The following is a 14,121-nucleotide window of genomic DNA, read 5'->3' on the forward strand; positions in this document are numbered from 1 at the left end:
CATCTGGCCACAATACGCTCACGCGCTTGAGTGAGGGTTGACACTGAGGGGTGGCTCCAACGGTGCTTACGCATGAGCTAAGTTGCTCCACCTTCGCCGTCGCAGAGCAGACATCGGTAACTAGTCTTCTCATAGTGCTCCCCAAACGCCATTAGCTGGTTTGATAGTGGTCAGCTTGTTAGTCAGTCGGAATTAACGTAGCATATTCAAGGCCATCGTATTTCTGCTTTACATGGCCTGGAGACATTGGAGACACTAATGAAGAGGGCAGCAGCTATGGTCCAATATTGTGGGCCTGTATCAGTCTAGTTATTAGTTCTATAGGCTGATCTATTTGAATGCAGTGTATATGTGGTAAAGATCGTAAGTGGCAACACCTTGCCTCCAACCAGGGCCCGGTATCCCCTCAGGCAAAACTCGTGTACTACCAATCCTCAGACCGTTTCCCGAACGACCAAAGTTGGACCCAGCCACGCTTCTCCTGGGGATGATCCTCCTCCAGAAGACCAGACCACATCCTCGAGGGCTGGGCTTAGTTGCAGGTGAAGCCGCAGCTCTCGTCGGGCTGGAGGGCAGGCTCGTTGCGGCAGACGGCGATGGTCGGGTCGTTGCCGCCGCCGAGGACGCAGCAGCCCGAGGCGCAGTTGGCGTCGCTGGTGCACTGGCCGGTCACGAACTGGGCGCCGTCGACGCCCACGTTGTCGGGCCCCTGGGCCTCGTTCGCGGTGGTGGGAGGGCACGATCCGCCCGCGGCGCCGCCTTGCGCATTGCCACCGGCGCCTCCCTGGGCGTTTCCGCCGGCTCCGCCCTGTGCGTTACCACCAGCACCGCCCTGTGCGTTACCAGCCGCTCCGCCCTGGGCGTTGCCGGCAGCTCCTGTCGCCTGGGCGTTGGAGGCGGCCGCGACTCCGGTTCCGGCGGCGTTGTTCGCGTTGCCAGCCTCACAAGGAGCAGCGATGACCCCAGTAGCGGCGAGGGCGAGGAGGGTGATAATGCGGTAGGAGACCATTTTGACTGAGGTGTGTTGGAAAAAGTTGTTTGTTTGGTGTGTGTAATACGAATTAAGGTGTTAAGCAATAGTTGGTGGACTCCGGGTCTCACGAATGAATGATTGGCTGGTTGTTGGTGTTGTTGGTGTTAGTGCTGATGAGGATGAGGAATTCAGAGTGCACAAGTGGAACGGGACACAGGCGCTTTAAATATACATGATGGTACCAGCGTTTACTGGTGTATACAATACTTCAGACCGAGAGACAAGTCGCCCTCAGTAACGACGTCATGAGGCCAACGCGGTGCAAGGCTTTGCGCGACGCAGCAAAACGTCAGAAGAGGGAATATCAAACAGGCTTGAATACTGGCCGACATTTGGGGGTTGCAAGGGGCACAGACGGAACCCGACTCGGAGGTGGCAGCAGGCCTGAAGTCGGGCCCGCAGCTTACTCTCACAAGTCTGGGCTCTTCGCTTCAAGAGGGCCCCGAATGAGGCTACTTGGAATAAGCATGTCTGACCTCTGCGAGGTCGACTTAATAGGTCGCAATGTATGTGCCGCAAAGCTTGGGGGAGGATGGCCTGATACTGGCCGGCCCTTGGCGTCAGCAGGCAGCGGGCGCAAGTGATACAGCGATCAAATCCAATTCTTCTTGCGATTTCTTGAAATTCTTGCTTATTTCATTCAAATTACTAGTCTTAAGAACCGAGGTCAATCAATTGGACTAGCTGCCTGCCGAGTTACTGCGAAGTGGTCGGCCATCATGCGGCCGTTTGGACTGCCCACGGGACATCTGGAAGCTGTCAACGTCGCAAGGACTCAGTCCGGAGCACTCTGCTACAATCCTCCCGCCAGCCTTTTGCCACTGACTGTTTTGTGCCTGGATTATTGCCCACGGAAGTCTTGTCCTTGTTTGATCCCATGCAAATGATCAAATGCAATGTGTGATTGTGGATCTCTTGATTTCATTGGTGCTGCCTTGTCAACTGCTTACAACCTGGAAGTGCATTCTCAAAAAGACAATCATCTGAGTTCAAAGAGTTTGAAGGGATTGACAGTAACACTTCAATCTCGTGGTTTGTATTTGAATTTGTATCCAAGGGCTGATTATTGACCATGGTGTTCTATCTGTATGAGACGCCCACAAGCAAAGGCCACACAACACCCAAGGCCTTTTTGCACACTCCGATTAACTGAACTTTGCTTATCTCAGGCAGGTTTCCAATGTTTAGAGTGCAGTGTCACGGAAGGATGCAGCTCAGATCTCGACTAGGGGGATGTGCACATGTAAATAAGGATGTATTATTGCATGATCAGCATAGCTCAGGCAATCGAATACGGTGACATCTAAGCCCCTTGCCTTGCCGATTCATCCTACAGCCTTATGGAACCGACACTGCTTCTAAGACTTTGAGCCCTGAGTGAAACCGATGAGGTCCAAGACAGCAAAGACCGACGAGCTAATAAGGTGGAATTTTGTGTGGTGGAAGAAATTTGAATCAAAGTATATTGCTGTTTTTATTTGGGTGAATCGGTGAATCCGTGAATCCTTCTGCTTGGCTGGGCTAGTACTCGCTTAATTGGACCAACTGTCCGAGGGAAGCGCCCGTTGAACTGGCTTGTCCAGATGCTGCTGCGCCGCTCCACTGCATTCATTAATATGAAAGAGTACATGTTCTCGGTGAGCAGCGGCCACTCGTGGAAGACAAGTTGCTTATGAGCACTTGGCAACGCCCCCTCCGACAGGAGTACATCCGTTGCCAGCTGTTACGCAAGGATGCCCCTAGGGTATGTCTCGTCAGCGAATGGCTCTCAATGGAATTTTGAGAGCAACCAACCTCTCCGCAGGGGTTGAACATCTGTCCCGCGTCTGCGCCACTGGGCACGCATCTGCCCAGGTCGCCGCTGCCTTTTGGAAGTTCGCAGTTCTATTCGAACATCTAATGTTAGCACACACACCGGTATAATTCAAGGACGATAGGTCTTACCCAGTAGCCGAAGACTGCAGGGACAAAGAAGAGGAGAGCCGAAGTAGAAAGCTTCATCTTTACTGTAATAATAATAATTGATTTACTAGGAGTTGCAATAAGATGCTTGTGTTGGTCTCTTAGATTGTTAGAGCAGATGGTCTCTATCTTCAAGCAGCGTTGGTCTAACCCCTAACCTATATATAGTGGCATGTTTCTCCTGCCAAGACTTTTGCAAAGCATGATTCATAAAGAGTGGGTACCTCGCCGTTTTACGCGTGGTGTTATTCTCCTGACAGATGTTTGGGTAGGGTTGTTGACTCATAGATCTTCAAGCTAATACAAACTGAGCTCTGTGGATAAGTTTCTGAGCGGGTCGGCCTAGGCTCACCTCTCCCAACTGCTCTTCACCCTTACTCGTGACACACATAGCCACTGCGCCTCTTTTTAAACTTTAAACTTTATTTTTTTAATATTAGCAATAATGAAGGTTTAAGTTTAAAAAGAGGTACTTACTTTTATTTAAGGAGATGTATATTTTTAGTGTAGATAAGTACTTCTTAGGCAAAGTTTTGGTGTGAAGAGACCTGCGGGTTGCTAACCCACAGATATGCCGAGCTAACAATATCAATGCTGGTCGAGTGTAGTTGTATTACCAGGTGTATGGAAGAAGACGGAACCAGGCAAGCAGCAACTGTTTCGAGCCACCACAAATTGCACTTATTTCATACCATGTTCCTGCAGCTGTCTCACAATCTTTGCCTCCTCATCTAAAAGATAATTCTGATCGCTGAAAGTTCCCGTGGTAGGGTACAACGCCTCCATCGGGACCTCGCGGACGTTGAGCTTAGGGTCTTCCTTCGCACCAACCATCATCGCCTCAATGATGTTGCCGTCGCCGTACTGAGGCTCGGTAAGCACTCGCATCATGACCGAGGCACACTGCTCCGGCGTCATGCCCAGCTCGTCGGGGCGGGCCTTATCCCCGAAGAGGGGGGTCTAGTATTACAGCCATGGTCAATATACGTGGGCCTTGTTCTACGGGATGTGGAGGTCACTCACATGCACCCTGCCCGGGCAGATGGCCGCGTTGCGGATGCCGAAATGTTTCTTCAGCACCCCCACGGACCTGACGAAGCTGGCGATGGCCGCCTTGCTCGCGAGGTAGATGGGCACGTGGAGGCTGTGAACGTAGGCCGCCAAGCTCGCAATCCAGATGATGTTCCCTTGGACGTTTCGGTTCTGCAGCCAGTAATCGATGGCGAGCTGGGCGATGCGGATGGGCGCGGCCGTGTTGACGGCGAAGGTCTTGTACTGCCCTGGGTTTGCGTCCTCGCTGTCCTGCGCCAGGGGTGAGATGCCCGGAGGGTGCCAGAAAGAAGACTCCGGGGGCTCGTAGATGCCGGCACCGTTGCATACGATATCGATCTGCGGGAATGTTTGAAGAGCGACCTTCCACAGTGAGCTTATCTGCCCCCAGTCGGCAAGGTCCACCTTTTGGAAGACTGCAGAAGGTTTCCCAGCCTCTGTGTTCGTATACTTAAGCAGGACTTCCTCGGCCTCGGGCCTCAGCTTCAAGTCAGCCAGAATCACGGAACAGCCCTTCTCTAGAAGCTGTTCTGCAAAGGCTAGGTTGATTCCTAGACGAATCTTACTTAGCAATTACTAGGATGGCGCGAGGGCGCCCGCAGTCCGACGGAAATCGGGATTTCGAACTTACCAGAGCCAGCTCCGGTGACAATGGCGTACTTGCCTTTGGTCTCGTAGCTTGACATGGTGTGGAATATTGATGATGTATTCTGGTAGCTTGTTTACTATCTGCAAATGTTGAGAGGTGTCATGAGTAAAGCGAAGGCGATAAGGACTTGAACTCCAATCATCGACTTTTGTTCAAGGGAAGGGCAAGACCTCGTCGTCTTTTTTGGAGAGAGACGCCATTTCGAAACCCCTCTTCTGTAGAAGTATCGACCCACTGCTCTTGCAGGAATTCTGTCACCTGTCTCCAATAATCCCGCTTGCTCTTGATGGTGGCTGGTCTTGCCGCCAATCGAAAACAAACTTTCTAACTAGATATGGAGAACCCGACGTGTTACAGCAGCTCATGTTTGTCCAATTGAGGCAGGTCTCTGCTAGAAGTGATGTGTTACAAAGCCACGAGACATGGCAGTGCTGCCGTTCTGAAAGTTGATCTAATACCCGGATCGCTTCTGAGGGTTCTCCGGCATAGCCATGACCAATCTGCACGTGTGGGCCCATATTATCGTAGCACGGTCATTTTTGTCTACAATCTTGTATTCACTTATAGACCACACATGCTCACAACGCCTTCTGTTTTCAATGAGCTCAGGAAGCCGACGTCCGCAGGTGCCCAATATAGTACTACCATGTACCAACTGACAAAAAAACCTCGACGTTCAAAAAGACGAGCAAATTTGTATACCCAGAAATTTCACGCTTCGTTGGCTCACTTCATATGTTTAGCTCATCACACCTAAAGCCCTCGACATCCACAGCACGTCTATTAGCAGGTGGAAGACTGAAATTATGAACATGAGACTTCACGGACATATCAAAGGACTTTCTGTCAAGGTAAAGTTCGAAATTGTGCTGAGTATCTCGGCATGTGCACAAGTGTACAAGGCCGGTACTTTATTTCTATATTTACATAGTCTGCTTCACCTCTTCCTCAGAGTTCAAGCATATGAAGCCTCCCTCCACCAATCACACCTAGAATTAGCAGCCGGGTCCTTCACCACGTCCACAAACGTCGCATTCAGGTTCAGGTCAAAAAATTCTTCGCCGTAAACAGGAAACGCGGGCAGTCCCTCGCGGTTTGGATCCCCAGTCTCCGCGAACGTCGTGAGATACCCCTGCAGGATGCCCGCCAGGGTCGCGTTCGTCACGAGGGTGCTCCACGTGCTGTTGACATAGAACGAGTAGTTGACGTCGAGCGTGTGCGTCCCGGGCGGCACGCTGAATAGGTACGAGTAAGCGGAGACACCTCCGTTCTCGACGCCTAGAGCCTCGCCGGTGAAGTATGCGTGGCACGTGAAGGTGAAATCCGCGACGGCGGTCATGAGCCGGTCGAAGGGGGTCGCCCACGGGAAGGAGGTTGTGTCGTTGTATACTGCCGGATACACCTCGGTTGACAGCTCCTTGAGGACGGCGTCGGGCATCTCGGGTAAGTAGAGCCTCATGTAGGCGTCGAAGGCCGACGAGTTGGTCACGGACGGGTCCGTGTACTTTTGGCCCTCGAAGGTGTTGTGCGCGACCATCACCTTGACGCCCTTGTGGTACTGCCCGCTCGCGAGCAGCCTCTCGGGCAGGTCTGGGACGTACGACCCGTCGGGTGCGGGCCCGAACTGGAACGTGCCGTAGAAGTCTGACGCCTGCGAGAGCTTGTTTGCGATCTGGAGGTCGTATGTGTCGAGTTCCACGAGGTCCGCTAGGCTCGAGACGTTTGCGGTCTTGAGGAAGACGGATAATGAGTCCTCAGCCTGCGAGGCATAGGGTCGCGGCACATAGGCTGGGGATTTCAGGATGGCCTGTTGGAATTGCGGAGCGTCCTCCTTGCCCCCGTGTGCGGTGAGGTGGTGGAGGATGGAGCCGCCTCCAGCGGATTCCCCCATGACCGCGACGCGAGATGCGTCTCCGCCAAAGAGGTGGATGTAGTTTTGCACCCACTCAAGCTCCTTGCGCTGGTCTTGGAATCCGACATTGGGCACTCCCCCAGCTGAAGTGAATGATTCGCCCTGGAGCCAACCCAGAGCTCCGAGCTGAAACATAATTGTTAGCCATGAGAAAATAAGAATAGCTTGAGGAAGATGAAAGAGCCCTACTCGGTAGTTCAACCCAACCCAAATCACACCCTCTCCGTCCTCATCGAAACTGCGATCTTGCAGACCCAGAGGGTTCGTCATGGGTCCACCCCATTTTGCACCGATTTGAAATCCACCACCGTGAATCCAAACCATGACGGGCCTGGAGCAGGTGCGACGTTGATTCCAAACTTGATCCGGGACCACAACGTCGGGAAACAGACAATCCTCGCTCTCCAGCTCGCCCGGAGGCGCGGTCACAAGCTTGGTGTTCTGCCAGGGAGTGTACGACTGGGGGCAGATCTTGCCATAGGTGCCATCCTGGACGCCGGCCGAGCGGTTGTTGACGGCATCTTGGGGCAGCTGGAACCGTAGTGCGTCGACTGGAGGGGCTGCGTACCGGATGTTGGAGAAGTTGTAGTACGTCCGCTCGTCCGGTGAAGTAGTGATCTGAGGCGCGTAGAGAAGCATAATCCAGATCAACGACGGGCAGCAACGCAGTCGCGTTATTATCACGGCGGACCAAACCACTGTTAGACACACTCGTCGCTCAACTGCTCGCCTTCGTAGCCCCCGGGGCACTAACGCGACGATTTGAATGAAAGCTCCACACTTGGGTCCATCAACGCGTATCTGGGTTTTGTTGGAGAACGGCCCCTTTTGTTTGTCCCGTGACTCTCAGCCGTTGAGGTCGGCCTTGGAGACCGACTGCCCGGCTATCTGGACTTGGGCCTTGAGACGCTGCTAGCGGTGAGCCGCGCCCCAAACAAGTTCTTTTAGGTGTGAATGTGTGACCTCGACGTCGGAAACTCATGTCTAAGAGCACCTATTTGAAAATTGAAAAGTAGGGCAGAGTACTTCGAAACTCGAAGCTGGCAGAGAGTGGCAAATCAAGTGATTAGGTGGATGGATGAGCAGAATAGAGTGACGGGAGATCGACACAGATCCATCGTCGTCAAGCGCCGGATAAACCGCACCTCACCAGATGTGCACATAGGGCATCAAAGAAAGTGTGCACCAAAAAACCAATGCCACCTGAGTGTTCCAACCATGCACCGCAGACTCAGTGTGGCTGGAGCTGTATACTGGCAACTGTGGGCATAAGTCGTTCAATTCGAGTGCGGACAGGAGAACGCCGGAGCAGTTGGAGGGCCGCGACTCGGACGAGTATGTGCTGGGGAGTATGCGAGCCGGAGCCATCTGGACGAAGACCGAGGTCGAGGTCCATAGCATTGACGGATGCAGGATGTAAATGCAGTCGAGAGAGGGCCGTAATATGAAAATTTGTTCTCATGTGAATCTATGATTGTTTATTCAAGTCCATATACTCCTCTCCCCCCACAGTGCTGTGACCCATTTGACAAGAGGCTGATGATATTGACCGCCCGATGAGGAGTGTGACCCAATTACATTCCGGAACCCTTCCGGTTCCGAGTCCTTGCCTACCGTCTATACTATATAACTCCGAGAACCTATGTGCTATATACATTTGTGTGTGACTGCCAGAGTCCGGCCAGTATCTGGCTGCGGCAGAGATACCTCAACTTTCCTTGAGGTCATTGCTGTTTTCTGACTCCCCTCTGCAGGCATTCTGCATGCCCAGTGATCTCAGCCTCTGCGAAAGCAGTCCCTCAGCGATGGCAGCACCGGTGCTACTACCGGGATAGTGGTTGCCGCCCCCCACGTATCCGCCAATGTCACCCTTAGCAAAGCTCAGAGGAGTCATCGTGGGAGGAGCATCGACAGGCACCGATGTTGGGGCGAGCACTTGACCGCCGGACAGACCCGTGCCAATAGGTCGCCCCAGGGACAGACCTCTATCCTGAAAGCTCGAGGCCCTTGCCCGAAGCAGGGACAAACTTGGCATGGGCTCGCTCGGGTCGAAAGGCGGGAGCTGCTGGCCGAAGGAGAAGCCGGAGCTCCTCCTCCTGAACGCCTTCTCGGCTGCCAGGCTTGCCCCTGGCCCTGTTGTCTGCGTTACCGGCTGGTGCATAACCCTGACAGGTTTGTAAGGTGTGAATTTTGGCTCGGGGAGGGTGATCTCATTCCGAAGCTTTTCCTTGCCATCTGGCACGCGGTTGGCAAAGACCACCCTGATGCTTTTGTAGAGGTAAAACCGGCCTTTCGCAGGGCAGCAGATGTGCAGATGGACGAGGTACCGCAGGGTTGGTCTGTCGTTGGTTGATGGCAGGTTCTCAACAATAGGGCCACCGGCAGAATAACACCGCTGGCGGATGAACGTCTTTGTGCCCGGCTCCATGCCCTCGAGGTCATACGGCACGAGAAAGAGTTTCACAGCCGTTTTGTTCTGGTTTTTAATGATGATCTGGACCTGGCCCTTCTCTGGGATACGATAGCTCCCTCCGGGCGGTGCTTTCGGAGACGTTGACCTCCGCTTCAGCTTGGTCGCTTTCCGTGGGTCGAAACTGGCTACATCCCCGCCAGAGTTGATATCGGTCATCGCGATGTCCTCGTCCCCATCCAGCCGTTGTTGAGTAGCTGCCGAGATGCTTCTTTGATGAGACTTACGTCTCTGTCTTGAAGTCTCCTCTGGATTTGAGAGCCCATTCTCCAGGTCGATCTGTCCAACATAGGGGCTAGGCCCATCATCGCTCTTGGACCGCCCGTGAGGTGTGTTCACGTAGCTATAAAAGACGGCAGGAAAGGGCAAAGTGACATGTGCCGGACAACGCAGACTGCTTTTGCAATTTCCCAGACCCAAAACGCCAATTTGGGCCATGAAATCCAGAGGTTTCGAAGGCGTGGTGGACATGCGGCCTCGGAGGATGCTCTCCTCGTACGATCCGACCATGGAGGTCTGGTGTAAAGGTGAAGACGATTCCAGGCCCAATGAGGGACGCCTCGAGAATGCCGAGCTTTGTGGTGATGTTCCCCCTAATGAGAAGCTGGGTGTGGACGTGAGAGATCTCCTCGGCTGGTGGGCTTGGTAGGTCTGAGCCGACTCGCGGTGTATACCAGGTATCCTTTGTGCAGTGGTGGGGACATTCTGGTGTGAATACAGGCCGCTCAGCGTCTGGCGTCGAGAAATTCTGCTGGGGGTAGGCGGGTCCAAGTCTATGTGACTTATGGGCATGGACAGGTTCAGATCATCGTTGCTCTCAGACTGGACGAGGGGGCTCGTAGGATGCTTGTACGCGAAACTGGAGGATATAGACGAGGATACAGAGGGTGGCGAGGCCCGGAAACCATCTGGCGGATCGGCAAACGGTATTCTTCTCTCGAATTTGAACGGAGTGAAGTCTCGCGGAGGTGACGTCGCAAAACGGGAGTGATGTTCCCGGTAGAAACCCTCTGAGTTCGGCACTATTCTCACGCCCTCCTTTCCAACCTCGTTATGACGAGACGAAGACGCATGTTGGGTGAAGTCGCCGCTGTGAAGAGCCGACCTAGGTCTCTCTATTGCAAGACCTTGCTGCATACGCTCCAGATCTTCCGCCTCTTGAGTCTGCGAGCCTAACCTGTCCTTCGTAGGGGGTGAAAGTGTGGCGGATTCGCTGGGAGTTGGTTGCGGGCTGGTCGGCTGTTCTCGAGAGGCACTGCGGCGGAAGAGAGACTCGAGCTGAGTGGGAACGTTAGGCAAGCTGCCGGCGCAGGAGACAGGCGAGGCCCAGGCACTTACATGGCGTTTGGGGCTCCACGTAGGACTCTCGCCCCTCTTCAGCCGCTCAATCAGCTCGATGCGGTCGGACGTAGTGTTGGCGGACAGGCCGGGCGTTGGGGACGACGGTCCTGAAGTGTCTGGCACAGGCCCCTCGCAGAGTTCTGTTCGGATGCTCTCCTCGGATAGCTGGCGGCTCAAGGACATGGGGTGGGACTGGTTACGCAGAGGAATATGTAGTGGGACCGGCTGGGCCACTGGAGACTCGGAATGAGGCGCTGAAACGTCATCTTCGTCGAGGTTCTCCCGGAATATGGGCATCTTGGTGCGTCTATCTCTGCTGCAGCTGATCGAGGACCTCGTTGTCTTGGGGATGCCGGGGATGCAGGGCAGCGAAAGGTGAGAAGTTGACCACCCGAGGTCCTTTTCAGAACCTTGGGTGGCTTGGGGAGAGAGGTTGAAAGGTTGAGAGGTTGAGAGGCGGTCGTCACAACGGGCCTGGTCGGTCGGTCATTAGGGATATCCACTGCCGTAGGGACGGGTGACCGGGTTGAGGATCCAACTCTGCAGGACCTGCCTCCAACAAGACGGCGTTTCTTTTTTTGGCTGTCCTGACGCACGGCCGAGGCGGGGAGGTTGGTGGCATGGGAATCAGATGCTTGAGACGCCACGGGACTCGAGGACAAGGCGAGCCTCTGGGTCAAAGCCGAATGTCTGCCGGCTCTTATCGTGAACGGAGACAGACGGTCACGCGCACAGCATCAACGGGAGGCCGCAGGCAGTAATTGTGACACAGCGGGTGAGTGCAGGTTCGTCGGCTCAGCCGCAAGTGAGTGAACCTATGAGACAGACTGAGGGGTGCCGTGCTGGATATGTATGTACAGTAAAGTGCAGTATGCGAGGTTGACGAGGTGCGCTGGGCATCTGTGAGTCAAATGATGTGACGAAGACATGTCGTCTTGGGTTGACGTCCAAGGACATGGGCCATTGGGTGGCCCCGGAAGCGGAGTCGAACTGAACCTTGGCAGCCCTGGCGCGATGATGCTGCTTTCCCTGCCGTGTCTCTAGCGTGCCCGGTACAGGGGCCCGGAGGGGCCAGAGAGGGCCCATGCTTCAGCTAAAGGGCCCCTTGTCCCCCGGCCTGGCTGGATGGAACAAGATCCACTCCACTGGTCCACGGGCCCACAGGTCACGGTGACAGCGACGCACCTTCCCTCATCTGGATGGCTGCGCCGCTGCCCGCTCTCCCTCTCATGCGAGCTCTTCCGGGACTGCGAACCTTAGCCGCGGTACACAGTCAGCGTCTCCCTCATCCACAGCCAGCCATTCCATCTCGCATGATGTGGGATTGAAACGAAACTTATTAATGGAACACTAAACACTCAACCAACGCAACATGGTCCAACATGTCCGTGATGCCCCATGTCCAATTGCTCGCCCCAGAAAGTTCAGATATTCGGATGGTTTTTCCTGCACGGCACTTTGACTCGTGTACCCTAACCCGGCCAAGATCCTTCACCAGCCAACCTCCAAGGACTGAATTGCTTGGAGATGTGCCATGCATCTCTCCTTGAACAACTCGGACGCTCGCTACAGTTGTAATGTCACACGATGCGGTCCATACCAGAAGCTGCAATGCTCTCATGTTCAATGAATTTCCTCGAGAGTGTCCTGAGGAAATAGATTCGAGATCATCCTCAGTTCCTTCAATTTAATGGCTGAGATACCCACCGTAGAAAGACTTGCCAGGTCTTAGGTCTTGCTTAGGTCTACAATCTAGCAATCCAACAGGCAGGGCAGCAGGTGCCAATTCGCTGCCTCATGCCTTCTTGCTTCGCATTACGTTTTTTGGAAGGCACATCCATTGGTCGTGGTCGATACCGACTGCCTCGGTCGACCGAGCCCGTCCTTCTCTTGTCCACCTACAAGCCTCAACCCGAGTCTGCCCATGACGCTCTCTCAGAGCCCGAGGTTGACAAACATCATGAATGCCTTCCAGTCTCTCATTACCTATTAATCACGAAACTTCATTCACTAATCTCTACATTTACTCGACGAACACGTGAGCACTCAACAGCTGCTATTCAAGCCATCCCATTCCCACGACGATGGAGTCTCCAACGAATGTGGAATCTCCAGCGACGATGGAATCTTCAACGACGATGGAATCTTCAACGACGATGGGATCTCGATCCCCATCAACGGAATATTCACTGGCGACGGAATCGTCACTGGCGACGGAATCGTCAATGGAGACGGGATCTTCAACGATGACGGAAACTCCATCTATTATGGCCATCGAGCGTCCTACGCTCCTGGCAGAATCCCGGGCACAAGGTCGATATTGCGTCTTCTTCGGCGACGATGAATCCCAGTTTCACGTCTATCTTGTCTGCCCAGGCAACGGGGTTTACCGCTTCAAACTTGTCAAGCTACACGTCAAGTTGTCAGCCCAGTTTCCTGAGGATCCCCCGAAAGTCAGGTTTCTTCCCACCACACGGCATCAGATCCACCCTGCTTTCTTCGTCAGCGGAAGGTTGTGCCTCAGTCTCCTGGGGTACGTAAACTTTAGCTGCTCCTCATTTCCGTCTTGTCCCGTTCTGTGCCCTGCTCGCAGCCTTCACTCAACTTTTTCCACTCCGCGGGTCCCGTACAGCCTGGCCTTCGGCTACTAACGTTCTCAACAAACAGAGACTTCGGCCACGAAAATTGGAAGCACCATGTTAAGAATTCTGAGCCTGGATGGATTTGCGTACGTCAATTTCTTGCCACCCTCCGCAGCTCCGGGACATGATGGCCTGCGGGAATGAAACTTGGCTTTACTCACTTGAAGAACAACATCCGATGGGAAAGCTAACTCCCATATCCACAGAATGACATGCTCCTGCACATATGGGAGCTACTGGACGACAAGCCGTTCAGGCGCGAGCCCTGGCGCGAAGATAGGCCCGAACTCAATCACTTTGTGCAATACGTCACGTGGGATGCCCTGCTCCTCAGGTACATAGCCAGCGAGACGCAGGTCGAGGCCTTGGCCTGGCTTAGGGAACACGTCCGAGTACACGGCGTGGAAATGCTAAATGAGCTGTTGAGGCAGCGAGCTGCGTATCCCGGCCGAAAGTATTTCATCAATCCGTCCAACCAAAGAATCCCAGCAGACTACCTGGCCCTGGTCAAGGAGCTAGGAGAGGTGGTCTCGAGGGCCCGGCTACCCCCACGGTCGTTGTCACCTCCCGCAGGAGTTGTCAGCAGCGACCTTGAGGAGATTGACGAGGCTGCCTGGACGTGGGCTGGCCGAGTGTCGCTGAAATGGACTCTGGCGTTCTCAGGGCATCCTCACCAACACTTTTAGGGACAACAGTATTGGACTGAACCGGGCCCTGGAGTCCTGGACATTAGGGATCCGGGGGGCAGGAGCACATGATTGGAAGCTAATGGGTTTAGGGAGGGATTCGCGGCCTCTTTTTTGAAGAGCGGTGGTCTTTATCGTCTCAGGATACAGTGATGCAGTTTTGGGCACACAAGCGAGCTGCGTTTGCTAAATATGACACGGTGTTGCCGAAGGGGCAACACCAACAGCGTGGAAATCATGGTTGAAAGTATCGGTCAGATTGAGGCGAATCAGGAAGCAACGGAGCGACGGTGGCCACACTTGGTGGCAATTTCGAAGGTCGGTGTTTATTAAGGGGTAAAAGTATTCCCATCGGAGACAATATGACGTGAGGTTC

The 14,121-nt window shown here is 54.0% G+C and overlaps 6 protein-coding genes across 6 annotated transcripts; 1 reads left to right on the forward strand and 5 right to left on the reverse strand.

Annotated features, from left to right (window-relative positions):
- Window positions 1-532: 532 nt before the first annotated feature.
- INS49_007560 (uncharacterized protein) lies at window positions 533-1,009 on the reverse strand (the record flags this gene model as incomplete). The annotated part of the gene is made up of 1 exon (XM_043168323.1): window positions 533-1,009. One exon carries the CDS (start codon window positions 1,007-1,009, stop codon window positions 533-535), a length of 477 nt encoding a protein of 158 aa, XP_043016782.1.
- Window positions 1,010-2,703: 1,694 nt separating this feature from the next.
- On the reverse strand, window positions 2,704-3,034 carry INS49_007561 (uncharacterized protein; the record flags this gene model as incomplete). Its single annotated transcript, XM_043168324.1, has 3 exons — window positions 2,704-2,772; window positions 2,828-2,917; window positions 2,978-3,034. The coding sequence occupies 3 exons, from the start codon at window positions 3,032-3,034 to the stop codon at window positions 2,704-2,706; spliced, it is 216 nt and encodes a 71-aa protein (XP_043016783.1).
- Window positions 3,035-3,676: 642 nt separating this feature from the next.
- On the reverse strand, window positions 3,677-4,731 carry INS49_007562 (uncharacterized protein; the record flags this gene model as incomplete). Its single annotated transcript, XM_043168325.1, has 3 exons — window positions 3,677-3,955; window positions 4,019-4,596; window positions 4,677-4,731. The coding sequence occupies 3 exons, from the start codon at window positions 4,729-4,731 to the stop codon at window positions 3,677-3,679; spliced, it is 912 nt and encodes a 303-aa protein (XP_043016784.1).
- A 918-nt stretch (window positions 4,732-5,649) lies between these two features.
- Window positions 5,650-7,245, reverse strand: INS49_007563 (uncharacterized protein; the record flags this gene model as incomplete). The annotated part of the gene is made up of 2 exons (XM_043168326.1): window positions 5,650-6,732; window positions 6,796-7,245. 2 exons carry the CDS (start codon window positions 7,243-7,245, stop codon window positions 5,650-5,652), a joined length of 1,533 nt encoding a protein of 510 aa, XP_043016785.1.
- Window positions 7,246-8,314: 1,069 nt separating this feature from the next.
- Window positions 8,315-10,714, reverse strand: INS49_007564 (uncharacterized protein; the record flags this gene model as incomplete). The annotated part of the gene is made up of 2 exons (XM_043168327.1): window positions 8,315-10,354; window positions 10,415-10,714. 2 exons carry the CDS (start codon window positions 10,712-10,714, stop codon window positions 8,315-8,317), a joined length of 2,340 nt encoding a protein of 779 aa, XP_043016786.1.
- A 1,949-nt stretch (window positions 10,715-12,663) lies between these two features.
- Window positions 12,664-13,745, forward strand: INS49_007565 (uncharacterized protein; the record flags this gene model as incomplete). The annotated part of the gene is made up of 3 exons (XM_043168328.1): window positions 12,664-12,950; window positions 13,085-13,145; window positions 13,266-13,745. The coding sequence occupies 3 exons, from the start codon at window positions 12,664-12,666 to the stop codon at window positions 13,743-13,745; spliced, it is 828 nt and encodes a 275-aa protein (XP_043016787.1).
- Window positions 13,746-14,121: the final 376 nt, after the last annotated feature.

This window comes from Diaporthe citri (genome assembly GCF_014595645.1).
Source record: "Diaporthe citri strain NFHF-8-4 chromosome Unknown scaffold_23, whole genome shotgun sequence".
Classification (NCBI taxonomy): domain Eukaryota; kingdom Fungi; phylum Ascomycota; class Sordariomycetes; order Diaporthales; family Diaporthaceae; genus Diaporthe; species Diaporthe citri.